This window comes from Rhamphochromis longiceps, linkage group LG19 (assembly GCF_057381845.1).
Source record: "Rhamphochromis longiceps isolate RC_006_pf linkage group LG19, R_longiceps_female_GT1.1, whole genome shotgun sequence".
In the NCBI taxonomy this organism is placed as follows: domain Eukaryota; kingdom Metazoa; phylum Chordata; class Actinopteri; order Cichliformes; family Cichlidae; genus Rhamphochromis; species Rhamphochromis longiceps.
In genome coordinates this window covers 6,177,927-6,192,141 of record NC_140575.1, presented here as the reverse complement: position 1 = coordinate 6,192,141, position 14,215 = coordinate 6,177,927, and the positions used below count along the sequence as shown (strand labels likewise).

At 39.9% G+C, this 14,215-nt stretch overlaps 1 protein-coding gene across 1 annotated transcript in view; it reads left to right on the top strand.

Moving 5' to 3' along the window:
- The window catches only part of npas3 (neuronal PAS domain protein 3), a 385,275-nt gene that overhangs the window by 163,682 nt on the left and 207,378 nt on the right, over positions 1 to 14,215 (top strand). Inside the window, exon 4 of the mRNA XM_085391470.1 lies at positions 2,125 to 2,369. Coding sequence (XP_085247596.1) covers positions 2,125 to 2,369 — 245 coding nt within the window. The remainder of the gene's footprint in view (positions 1 to 2,124; positions 2,370 to 14,215) is intronic.

Sequence of the window (14,215 nt, the reverse complement as noted above, 5' to 3'; positions counted from 1 at the left end):
TTCAGTGAAGGAGAGAGGCGAGGCCGAGTAACGTTGCATAGAGACAAAAGTGGACGAAAGAGAGGCAAACTTGCAGCTCCACAAGTATAATTATAACGTAATATATATTATATCGATATAAACGATATTGTCACATCTTATATCTCGTATAAAAATATATTGATATTTTAAAAAACTCGATATATCGCCCAGTCCTACTTCCTACCCCTGAACCTGGTTCTCCTGGAGGTTTCTTCCTGTTAAAAGGGAGTTTTTCCTTCTCACTGTCACCAAGTGCTTGCTCATGCAGGGTTGTCAGATTGTTGGGGTTGTCTCTATGATTACATAGTGTTTACCTTACAGTATAAAGTGTCTTGAGGTGACTGTTGTTGTGATTTTGTGCAATAGAAATATAATATAAGTGACTTGAAATTAAAATGTCTCATCCTTTTCTTCAAGATAAAAAAAAAAAAAGGTTTAAAGCAGTGTTGGTGAAACTGGCCGTGGCGGACACGTGTTGTGTGTGTCTTCGAGTGCTCCTGTATCTGTAAAAGCATTATTTGAAGACCATTTTAAAACCACACCATATTTGTTACCATACTGTATCTATGGGCATAATTTATCATTTTTCTCTTATGAATGTTTATTAAGCTTTTTATTCCAGTAACACATGATTACCAGTGTTGGGCAACTATAATTAATTATAGTTATCAAAAAAGTAACTGAGTTAGTAACTGAGTTACAATATTCTAAAAGTAATTATTTACTTGAGCAGTAACTATTGCGTTACTTTAAAAAAATGTTTAACCCTCTGGGGTCCAGCGTGTAATTGGCCATTTTTAACTACTTTTGATGTTTCCTCTACATTTCACCTTTAAAAACTATTTACTTTGCCTTGTTTGGTATCATCCTTTTCAGCACAACCTCACGTGTCTGAATTTACAGTTATGTTTTCATTTTGACATACTGCATTAACACAATTGATCTAAAATCAGACAAAAAACATAAAATCAGAGTAGAAAAAGTTATATTTTTCACTGTAACAACCACTAAACATGTTTAATGAATCATATTTCATAACTTTAAATGCAAATATAAATGGTCAATTTTAAAATCCTGTGCACAAGTTTTGCAAACAACAAAGTTATTTGCATCAATTTACCTTTTACCTTGATTTTTTTAATAACCATTTCAAACTATTTACAGAACAATCAGCTGTTCTTTATTCAATAAGATGCCACACAAATTATTTGTGCCACTCCAAAAAAATAATTTCTGTCCACTATAAAGGAGAACATCACAGCCTGATACCTGCAGGTCTGACAGCAGCAGGTGTATCACTCCTGTTTCTACCTGGAGACAGCAGTCGCCTCATTGTTCTGACACACAACACAAAACTATCGACAACACTACACACTAACTACACAAGACAACACATTAGCTACACACTCCAAACACGCTAAACGTCACAAACGTCACTCCTAACACTTCCCCTGTTTTTTTTTTTGTTTGTTTGGGGTTTTTTGCTCATAAGCAGAGAGTGCTCGCTGCGCTGTCCTTAGACAGTAAACGTGACGAAACTATTGAGGAAAAAATGCCGCGTATATATTGTTTATCATGACTCTGGTTTTACGTGGCCTATCAACACAATTTAAAAACTGGTATATATCACCTTGTTGCTTTGTCTTTAAGTGGTCATGTGATTGGCTTACCTCGACTACTTTATTCTTCCTCAGTCAAACAGCAGCACTCATGTGATTGTTTTGCCCCCTTAGCTCCAGGTGTTGTGCTAGACAGTGATCGTGATTGCCGTCTGCGGGAGCGCGCGCCGCTGCTTAAAGCTGTAGCGTTCAGATTACTTACAGCTACTTCCGTGCAGCTGATATAAAATGCGGTAAGCTGAACACAGCTCCAACTGTCTGTTTGTTGAAAAATAGTAACAGACCGCATTTTCTTGTTAGTAACTGTAACGGCGTTGTAACGATAGGAATAGTAATTAGTTAGATTACTCGTTACTGAAAAAAGTAACGCCGTTACTTGTAATGCCGTTATTCCCATCACCGATGATTACTGAAAATCACGTTCTGCACAACCCTTTTATGTGATCAGATTTCTTTTAACTTTTTTTTTTTTTACTCCTTACAGGCTGCAGGCTCTGAGGAAGGAGAAGTCACGGGACGCGGCAAGGTCGCGTCGGGGAAAAGAGAACTTTGAGTTTTATGAACTGGCCAAGATGCTGCCACTGCCAGGTGCCATCACCAGCCAGCTGGACAAGGCCTCCATCATCCGGCTCACCATCAGCTATCTGAAGATGAGGGATTTCGCCAACCAGGGAGACCCACCGTGGAACCTGCGAATTGAGGGACCTCCGCCCAACACCTCGGTCAAAGGTAGAATACACATTGGAAACGTGTGGTTCTGTGTATTTAAAAAAAAAAAAAAATCATTAAGAACCAAGAAAAGCTTGTTTAAGGAATAAAACATCTGAAATATAAAAACTCAAATTAAAAATTTTCTTTGTAGTGTAGTTGGTTCGTGTCCTAGCACAAGTATATATATATTTTTTTCTTTTGCTTGTTGATTATTTGAATCATGGTATCTTATAAGCCACACCTGCAGAGACTTAGCCAACATCTCAGACCACTGAGCTGCTGCTAACTGACACACTGATTATTTGTTTCTGATGCATCAAAGCCTGAGAAGAACTTTTCAGTTGAACACTTGGTCACATCAAATCATAATTAAGCTCAGACATACAAATATATGCAAGGCAATGAAATTACAGGTTACCACTACATCCATAGTCAGCCTCACGAGTAAAAAGTATTTACCCTCTGGGCAGCTGGTTCCTACTAATGGAAAACATTACTAATTGATTCCTCTCTCTCCATACCTAAACAACAGATTAGACTGCATTTTGTAAAAGGTCAACCTTAGCACACGTATGCTGCATTGCAGCCATAGGTTACATATTAACAAAAAGGGATGTGGTTCCTGTGTCTGAAAAGTTAAACCTATGCTAAAGTCTACTAAACTGGATAAGGATTTTTTCTCTCTCACTATGAATAAGCCTGTGGTTCCGTTTTTTCACCATTCATGCATACTGGAATAGGTTTGATTATGCTTTTTTTCTTTCTTCCAACTTTGTTTTTCACAGATGAAGAAAAATTGGTTGCGTTCTTAAGAACTGTTGACTGCAAATGACTAGTGTAGCTTTAGCAACTCACAACTTCAGATTTTCTGTCGAAATGGACGTTTAATATGTGATTATAGCTGATTTAGTGAACAGAAAAGGGTTTGAAACTGGCTTGATTCACCGTGTTGTACCGAAACAGTTGTCTGGCAAGAAAATCAGAACCTGTGTGAGAACAGATGTAACTTGAGTTCAGTTAGCTGCAAATGATGCGCAAGCTAAATACAAAGTGGTGACATTGTTTATTGGAAATAAAATTAATCCTCAGGAGAATGCAAGTCCAGATTGCACTGGCTTGACATAATCTAGAGGTGGTTTGCCACTTCATTAGGGAATGCTGGGACCCTGTTGTAATTAAATGTGCTATATAAATAAATAAACTATAACTATAAATATAACTGTGTTATACTGTCCTAAAAACCACCATAGAGTGGTAGAATGGTACAGCCCAACTCTGGACAGAATAAATCCTTGTTTCATTCTAGACATTTGACCCACTGTGTCGGCAAAACCGAAACACTGCCTACTTAGCTGACTGAAGCAGCGCCTGTGTAAAATGTAAATATTGCGGATGAGATGAGAGTAGACCTGACTGCTGGATGGGAAAGACGCTAAGTTTAACTTTGTGTGTTAAAGAACTGTTTGATATAAACTTCTTTTTTCTTTTTACTTCATTTGTTATGATTTTGGCACTTGTGATTTTTCACTGACTGCGGCAAAAGTGCTTTTCTTACCCCTGTGTATTATATCTAATGGTCAGCAGGGAAAGTCCAGTTGTATAGTCAGCTCTCTTGACCCGTACTTTCACTAAACGCTTTCCTGATGTGTTTATTGCCTCAGTTGATGGTTTAAAGTTATACTGGATGCAAAACGATGATTATTTTGTACATTTAGGTTCTTCATTAAAGTCAAAAGGGAGGATAAAGCACAGTATACCTTTGGGAGGGCCTAGCTTGTATTTAAAAAATGCTCACTTCAAAACATCAAAAATATAACTTTGTAAACTGGTGGGTGACTTCATGGTTATTACATCCATTTTTTTTAGTTTACAGTCAATAATTCCAGCTTTAAATGATTTAAACCGGGAGTGTCCAACTCCAGGCCTCAAGGGCCGCTGTCCTGCAGTTTTTAGATATCACCCTGGGTCAACACATCTGAATCAAATGATTAGTTCATTATCAGGCCTCTGGAGAACTCATTTAGCCGTTTAAGTCTGTGTTAGCTGTGTTGGATCAAAAACCTGCAGGACACTGGCCCTTGAGACCTGGAGTTGGAAACCCCTGAATTAAGCACTCATAGATGAGTTTCAACTTTTTATGGATTCCATCAAAAAATATTGCAGTTTTGTTAAAACTTTTAAATTAAAAGTGAGAAAGATTCTTTCTGAATAGATAAAGTTACAAACACCTAGCTTTATCAGAGATACCTTTGATAAAGGCATCTTTTAAATTTCTCTGACAATCCCAGTGAAGTTATTCACAAATTACTTTTTTGGTAATGAAAATTCGCATTAAGTTTGTTCTCATATGGAGAAAAAATATATAAAGCTTTCAATATTGTTTCACCAGTTTCTTCTTTTTTCCCCTGTGCTAATTTCAGCACAAAGCCTTTTTAAGTTTTTTTCTTGTCTTTCTGATCCTCACTACATTTTTTTATTACCCTTGGACATTGTATGTCATTTAAAGTTAAAACATAATTTTGAAGTTTTTGCATAATAACAGTTTTTTTGATTGATTGATTGATTTTTGACCCAGATTACCTCTTTTCACCCAAAAAGCTGCCAGTGCAAGCGGAGCCATAGCAACAGCTTTACTGCCCAATTTAGTTTCCACAAAAGCTCATCTTTGTGTCTTCAAACGAACATTTTTATTCAAATGAAAGTGAACACGCAAACATAGGCGTATCAGGCTTACAGCTAGCAGCATTGCAGCGACTGTGTGGCTCTTTAAACTGCTATCAAACAACTTGCAAAAGCTGCAGAAACGCACCACGGTCTCTCTCTCTGTCACACACACACACACACTCACTCACACACGGCTAGCTTCAGCGCTAAGTGATTTTTCTGTGAAGGGAACATTAAGCTTTGATGAATTTCTGCCTGGAGTACCAGAGTGTACACAGCACTTGTGAATCTAAGTGGAATTTGCCTTTGAAATGGCCCCTTTGTGCGACGCACTTAAAGGAGAAGAGGAGCGTTTGCTTTTAAAGGGGACATTTGGGCTTGTAGGAATGACCCAAAGATGAAAGCAAATTGTCTGAAATTTCTAGGGGCGACAGTGCGTTTCACTGTTTGTGTGTGCTGTAAGAACTACAGTACAACCATATTTACCTGAGAACAAGAGTACACGCAGAGCGAGACTGTAGTTGAGTGTGAGTGAATAAAGGTAAGGTGTATGTATGGGTGTTTCTACACATGAGCATGTCTAATGTGTGTGCTCACACATGCCCTCTCCGCACAACAGCAGATGGCATCATTGTCGGCAGCGCTTTGAAGAGGCGCATGCATTTTAATGAACAGAACCAAAACGTATACACCAGATAATGTGTGCATGTGTGTGAGTGTGTGCTGGGTTGTTTTGGAGCTCTCAGGGCTGTGTGTTGTATACTTCCTGTAACACAGCCCTGCAAAAGACAGCATCATACTAAATCACATTTAACACGTGTGTGGAGGTACAAATATTATATGAACAACCCTTAATCCTCCGTTTGACTTCTTGTTATTTATTCATTTATTTTCAGAACCTTAACTTTGTGATTGCCTCTGTGTGATACTTTCAGGAAACCCTGTCCAAAATAGATTTCTAGACTGTTTTTGTTCATTTATATTAATTCTGACTGGCCACACTGGCCGTTATAAGGGACACAATTATCCAACCAACTGAGAAAACTGCTCACAGTCTCATTATTACACAGATAAAATCAAACCTGACAATGTGGATGTCCTAGAAATAAAAAATCAACAAATCCTCAGTGTGAAGGTCAAAAACACAAAACAGACTTTGCTTAAATAGAAGTGCAAAGTGAGGTTTTTATGTCCATACGCACACACAGCAATTCAATCAGACTGTCCCTCTTGTGCACACAACATATACAGTACATGATATGCTTCTCTCTCTGCAAGGTTGTATGTGCGTGTTTAGGTTGTCTTTACTCTCTCTCCTATTGACTGACACTAATGAATGAATATCCTTCTCTAGAAGACTGTGTGCGAGTGTGTATGTGCATCCATGCCTATGTGACTTTTTACTTTGTAATTGTTTTGTGTGTTGCAGCCTATGTGTGTGCGTGCGTGCGCGTCTGTGTATTTGTGTGTTTCGCAGTGTTTGGAACAGCAGAGAATTATTGATTTTGGCCTCTGTGTAGCTGCTCTGCATTGGTTCAGGTAATGAAGATCGTTCTGTGTATGTGTGAGTCTGTGTGTGTGTGTGTGTAGTATTCCTACTTATGACTCCATACTCTTTCTGTTTTTCCATCTGACAATATCCTCATTTGTTGTTTTTCCCTCCTTGGTTTTAGTTTTTCTCTGTCTTCCTCTCTCTTTTTCCTCTAATTTCTTTCACTTTAGCACTTTTTCTTTTCTCTTCCCCCTCCCCATCCTGTACACATCTCTGTTTCTTCCTTTTTAATATTTCTTTTCAAAAGGAAGAAGGAAAATTAGATATGATTTCTGATCACATGATTTTGATATGTGTGCTTGCATTGTGCATTCCTTTTTTATCCTTTCTCCTCTCATTTCCATTTCCTTTCCCCAACTTATATTTCTCCTCTTTTCAGTTAAATTCAGTTTTTCTTCTAACTTCTTTTCCATTTGTCGTGTTTGTTGTCTTTCTTGTTTTGTTCATTCTCACCTCATGTTGTGTCCTTCCCTTTCTTCCCCTCTACTTCCTATCCTTTCCCCTTTTCCCCTCACACCACCTTCCTGTTTCCTTACCTTTTCCTCTTCGTCTTTTCCTTTATTTTGGTTCATGCACTATATTAAATCCTCTTTCGCTTTCTCCTCCTCAGTTGATTCTCCTTTCCCACTCCTAACGCTTCACTTTCTTAACCTCCGTTTGACTTTTTTCTATTTCCTTCTCCCCATTCTCCATTTCCTCCATCCTCTCATCCACTTCCTGTAATCACCTTTCTTCCACTCCTTCCTTATCCTCCTCCACCCTTGCACTTCATGCCCCTGTACACCTTCCCCTCCTCCCCCATTGACCTTTGCAGTAATTGACCCATCAGTTGCTCTTCTACAGTTTAGTGTGGGAGGTTTTGACTTCCTGTCAGTAAGAGTCTCCACATCTGCTACAGGACTCCACACAAACAACCGTGACCTTTGGAGCATCCTGACACCCAGCCCATTTTGTGTGTGTGCGTGTGTGTAAAAACGATTGACCGCTCACTATTTAAGTGCGTAGGTGAATGTCGGTCGTTGTGTTTATGTGTGACTTTATGGTGGTGTTTGTGGTTGCATATGCAGGTACAGTATGTGTGTCCGGTAGTGTGTATGAAAAGCTTTGAGGGTCTCTGTTTCTGTCTGACAGTCTGGTGTTTGTGCGTGCGTCTGTGCGTGCCTGTGTGTGTGACCCCCTTCGACACCTGGCTATTCATTATGCATGCAGAGAGCAGCAGACACCAAAATGCCACACTTCATGAGCCAGTCTAAAAATCAAGACACACACACTCACTGTACTCCACTCACAAACAAACAATATACGCACTAATCCAAACACACACACAAGTTTTGCACATACTTTTTTCTGACAATATTCAGAGAAATACACATATAAGGATATTAAGAAAACACACAGGTACCGGCATAAATACGAACTCCACCCTACTCCTTGTAAACACACCTTGTTCATATCTGTGCTGCTTTACATTCTGTATAAATATCCTCTCTCTCTGTTATTAAAAAATAAATTATGGCATTTTTTACAAGATCCACATACCTAGTTATGGCTCAGTGCATGAGCTCACGAGACTCATGAGGAATATCAGGTGTGTGTGTGTGGGTGAATGCGAGCTCAGGATCTTTCACTGCAGTTTTTAATGTGGAAAAATTGTGTATTTTCAAAGTTGTGTTTTAAAAAACAGCCCTGTGACAGACTGGCGACCTGTCCAGGGTGTACCTTGCCTCTCTCCCAATGACAGCTGGGATAGGCTCCAGCGCCCCCCGCGACCCTGAAAAGGATAAGTGGAAGCGAATGGATGGATGGATGGTGTTTTAAAAAAATACACTTACAGTAGACTGTGCATACGTAAAAAAAAAAAAAAGTTCTGGAACATAAAATGTGTCAAATCACATCAGATAACATTATCACATTAGTAACAAACTTTGTAACCTTTTTAGGGACCCTATAGTACTATAAGGCCTGTTTTAATAGTGAAAAACACATTTAGCAGATTATTGGTTTGAAAGACACTAGTGGCTAAGAACTTTGGAATGTTAGCATAATAGATCCATTGGTAACGCTATTCAACAATAGTCAGGGAGACTTTCTTTGTGCCTTTATGCCTTTATAGATTTTGCTTGCTAACTAGGTTTGGTAGCATTAACTAATAACTTCACTCTCAAAAAGTGCTCCAAAACCAAGCCAGCCATGTTGGAGAGCGTCCTCATTCACAACGTGTAACATACCAACGATTTGTCACGTCCCAAGGCGTCTCATAGTAACGCAAAATGTAACCTTCCGCGTCCGTATGATACGCTCCGGATTGTGGATGGAATCCAATAGAACAGACCTTCCCAAAGTGTGGGGGGCGCAGAGCCATGGCAGGGGGGGCGCCAGATGAAAAGGGGGGAAAAAAACAAAACGCTTGGAAACTGCTAGCACGGGCGCCCACAGAAACGCAAAGCAGGAGATGGAGCATAGCTGAATATGTTTCCAAACCAACTTCATTCTAAGCCAAAGACTAGAAAATATGGTGAAGCATATCTTCCCTTTGGTTTCACCTGCACAAGTGCCAAGGTAGGTCTCCCTGCAGAATTGCTTTTCCCTTCGTCGGGAGCAGCGCTGGGCTGTTTAAATCACGGACAAACAGGATCCCACATTCTTGATTTTTAGTTCAAACACTTGTTGTAATGACTAACTACTCCTGACATTTTGGAGATATACATACTATACTATACTTTATACAGTAAAGTTACAGTGGGATACAAATAATATCAGGCTGATCCTGCCACGATTTGTTCCCCCGGTTCAAATCATTAACTGCGAGTGTATATGTAAGCGTGTAAAAACTGCAGATAGTCAGATTAACAGTATTTTGTCTCTATCTGCCATTCCACAATTCATCTCCTGTAAACAATAACGTGGCGCACAGCGTGACGTGAAAAAAGGCACATACCTTTGACGTTGCGTGACGAACTCTGTATTCCTCGTCCACACGTAAACGCAAAAAAGGAGTTTTGAAAAAAATCTCAGTTTTCAGTGATTCGAAACGCCGTTTACGTGTGGTCGAAACAGCTGCGTTTTCAAAAATACCCGTGTAGGTGCGGACGTAGCGTAAATTAGTTAGTAGTTTATTTTCTTATTACCTGTAATTTATTGCAGATTACTTGTATTTGCTTAATTTTTTACTAAATGTTTGAGGTGTGAAATAAACCGCAATGGAGCAAAATATGTATGTGTGTGGTTGGAGGATGTGTGCATGTGTGTGCGTGCACGCGCGCACGTGGGGGGGCGCAAACATTTTTCTTGTAAAACAAAGGGGGGCCCAGCAAAAAAAGTTTGGGAACCACTGCAATAGAATGACGCTCCCAGAGCTCCCCACAGATCAGAAAGGAGCAGCCACACTCCTGTGTAAAAAGATTAACCGTTACTTGTCCATCATTCACCATGATAATGCAGTCCAGGATTTAACTCTGCTAATATCAGTACATGTAAATTTATTCCTTCCCTCTACGGAGATTTGTGTAAGCCCACAAAAAAAAAAAAAAAATGTTGTAGCCTAAATCTGATTGAGATGATTCTATATCAAGTCATGTTGTGAAGTATTGTCTGCATTGTTTAGTGTGTATTTATGTGAGTGTGTGTTCCTATCCACTTAGCATTACATACAGCCAGACTGCCGCTTTATACAAAATCAACCTCCTGCTTCGAGAGACTCTAAGCGCTGAGTGAGAGAGAGAGAGCGAAAGAGAGACACGGGGGGGAAAGAGGCGCATCAGAAGAAAGCGCCTGAGTAGAAAAATGAGAGGGCTAACGACAAGACGGGGGAGAAAGAGAGAAAAATAAACGAGATAGTCAATTAGAGAGACAGAGGCTATCAGTGAGGCTGAGAGAGAGAGGCAGAGAGACAGAGAGGGAGAGCAGCAGGAGTCTCGTCTCGTTATGATCCATCTCGTCTCTTTGTACCAGCTGACGTTTTTATGATGCGGCCTGCTGGCTGGGCTAATGGCTTCCTCCATTATACTGAGGGAACACAGTGACCCCAACACCCGGATAAACACAGCACTCACATCAAACCCCTCCCACCTGCCCAACCCAGCCTGCACACTGCAATCCGACACTGAGTCAGCGATGAAGCTCGTTTCAAACCGAGAGATGGAGAGAATTAAAAAAAAGGTACAGAGATAAGTTGTTCCCCAAACACTAAAAGGTTTCCAACAGGCGTCCACTGCCTGCTGTATGGCTGGGATTTTTTAGTAAGTGCCTGGTGTCAGTACTGTATTCATTCAAAGGTAAAGCAGCTCAACGCCAAAAAGGAAAGGACTTTCCAGTTAAATTTTGAATATTCATAGCTTTCATAGTTGTGTATAGTACTTTACATTATACATGACTTGATGAATTGTCAAAGGTCGGGGTGTTTTTTCAACTTGAAATATAGTCTTCAAGTATAGGAGTTCAACACTGTCGAACTAAAGGTAACTCTTTTTAAATTACATTTTCCTGATTACCTTTATCTATTGACAAAATATATTTTTTATGTTCTCCCACCAGTAACAGAATTCCTTGTAGTTTAAGCATTCACACTGACAGTGCATTGGAAACCAAAAGCACAAATCAAACGGCAAGTTCAACTTTCTGCAATGACAGGACAGACACCCTAATTAAATTAAAGTTGCATATCAGGCATCCATGCAGGTTACATGATGGGGCTTCAGTGTTCATCCCCACCCATACAGGAAGCAATTCACATACAGTATCACATTGCTTTGTTGCAGATGGTTAAATATCCTTCACTTAAGCTAAGTATCCTTCAGTCTTATTAGCAGTCATTTCAATTGCTCACTCCAAAGCTGAGAAAAGTTTATTTCAGGGTCCTCCCAACTTTCTGCTGCCAGTGGTTATTTGGCCCGTGGTTGATAGAAGCTGGTGAATGTCATTAACTTTGAGTTGTCTGGACATTGTCTGGACCACATTGTTGCTTTTGCATGTAGCCAAAATTTTTCATCATGAGCTTAATATTTTTTGCTATCTATTAGAAATGGCAAAGTTCTTTAGGCAAGCTCTTTTTAATGAATGTCATTGCAAGATCTTTCAAAGACAGAATACAATTTAAAGCTGCTCCTCATGGAAGTATGTTTAAAATATGGATGTGACTGGTGCAAATTTAAAAGAAACGTTGTGTTTTTGTAACTTCAAAGCTATCTAAGATCAAATATAGTAATCTGAAACGTTTTTCACTTGAAGTTTTCAGAGTATGCATTTTAAGATGCATATTATCTGGATTTGTTTTGACAGATTAGACTTGCTCTAACAGCTCATTGTTTCTTTCTGTAAACTAACAACTCGAATATCCTTCCAGCTGTTGCATTCAGGTTAGACGTCATTTAACAGCAGGGTCAACTTCCCACTGATATCTGAAATAAGACAACACAACTCGTCTTCTAAACTAAAGCGCAGCATGTGTGATTGAAACCATATAAAACACAGGGCCTCTGCTATTTGCATTACATCATGCACACACTGGGTGATAATTGTTATGTCTTTCGCCAAAATACCCCCTATCTAGTTGTAATCATTGCAGCTTTTTACCCTCGGATCTCATCTTAAACATAAAACGAAGAAGCGAGGCAGCTCCTACTTCTCAGCATAATAAACTTGTCAAACGCAGCTTTGGTTCTCTCACTGCAAAAACCTGTGGCGCTCCTACCGGCCCCCAGCTTAGCCCCGTTTGGCTCTGCAGCCGACACGCCGCTCCATCCGCTGGCTAAAACCACTCCCCTTGCATGCTCGCACTTAATAAACAGAGGGTAATAATTTGGCCAGCTGCGAGTGTGAGATGTTTTGATTCCCGAGTCACAGTGTAAAGAAAAATGGAATGACAGAGGGAGAGGGAAACAGCAGTAATTATAAAACTAATTACCAAATGTTGATGATGCCCATAGGCTTTGCATAACTAAATTTAGACGAGGAAATTGCTTTCGGCCGCCGACGTGGCTGCTGGGCATTTTGTTCATCTTTTCTTTTTTTTCTTAATTCTTCTCGTCCTGCCTGCTGTCACACACTTGCACACTGAAGAAAAAAAATCACCATGGAAACAATTATTCAAACACCTATCTTTTTTGTTGGCAAACACAAAATGGCTCCGGGAAGTGTTCTTGTCCAACAATGTGGTGTAATGACAGAAAATATAGCTGCTTGTTTCTGTTTACCCCGTGAAAGACATAGCAATTAAGTACAACACAGAGATGCTCACAGAGAAACTAAAAGACATTCACTTATTGAATCAGGCTGTGCCGCTCTCTGCGGGTTTGCATATGAAAGACGTGTTTTTGTCTCGCCGAGCGTCTGCACAGATTTGTACATAGCTGAGCTCTGACGCCTGATTTTCCTCTGGAGTGATTGCAGAAATGTCGACTGTTGGTTTAAGTTTCTATTAGATCCTACTTTGATCAGTCCAGCGTGAACAAGCAGAGTCTCTGAATAAGTGTTGAAACCAAAGTGGTGTGACTGACTAAACTAAAAGAATTTACAGGGAAATATCTTTCACAGATAGAAGGCTAAAAAAATGGAAATAAAACAAGTGAATGTAAAGCAGGGATTATACTTATTTGCAGACACAGAAAGATGCATACACCACGGTCAAGTAAGCATTCCTGTTATAACTCTCCTAAACTTCTTCTTCTTCTCCACCTGATCGGCACATACGTCATTGGTGCATTATAGTGTAGTTTCTCAGCAGAGAAGTTCTAGCATGCTTTCAGATGCAGAAACACCTTTAAGTTGTTGGGACTACCTGAACTGGTTCCTCTGCAACTTGGCTTTGTTTCTCCGAAGCCCTGTCCACACAGGAAGCTCACAGATGGTTGGTCGTCCAGGCTTCGGTTGGCCTCCGGTTGCCTCATCAAGTCTAGTTGTACAGTGCAAAGCACTGTCTAACATGTTAGTCCAAATTCAACAACTCGTTTGAGGTCTGGTGATTGCAAAGGCCATAGCACGCATTATTTTCTGACTTATTTAACCAGTCAATTCAATTTAATTATATTGTATTTATACAGTGTTGGGAAGGTTACTTTTAAAATGTATTCCATTACAGAATACAGAATACATGCCCCAAAATGTATTCTGTAACGTATTCCGTTACGTTACTCAATGACAGTAACGTATTCTGAATACTTTGGATTACTTAATATATTATCATGCTTTTTACAACAACGTGAATGTACTATTGCTGTGTGATTTATTACTATTACTGAAGGTCCGCGACTCCGAACTGTAGTAAAGGGACCTCTGACTAATACGGCGGGGTCCCTGTTGGCTCGTAGCCGAAAAATAGCTTTACTTTGTTGTGTGGGTCAACTTTTCTTGACAGAGAGAGGCGTTGAAAGGCTGCTCCAACAGAACTTATTGTTTTCGGAGGAAAACACGAACACGGTGTACAGTCGAGTCTTAATAGCTTACTTACAGCTGGGCTCGTCAGGCACTCTTCTTGGCTGCAGTGGTTATTATTATATTTACATGCTTCCAGCTCCCGTTTTTCCTCGATGACAACTCGTACCTTTCCACTCCCCTTTTTCTCCCTCCTCGCTCTCACAGACACATAACGTGTATGGCAGTCCATTCTCCCTGCAACACGGACTACACTGCCCATGATGCTACATTCTTTAGA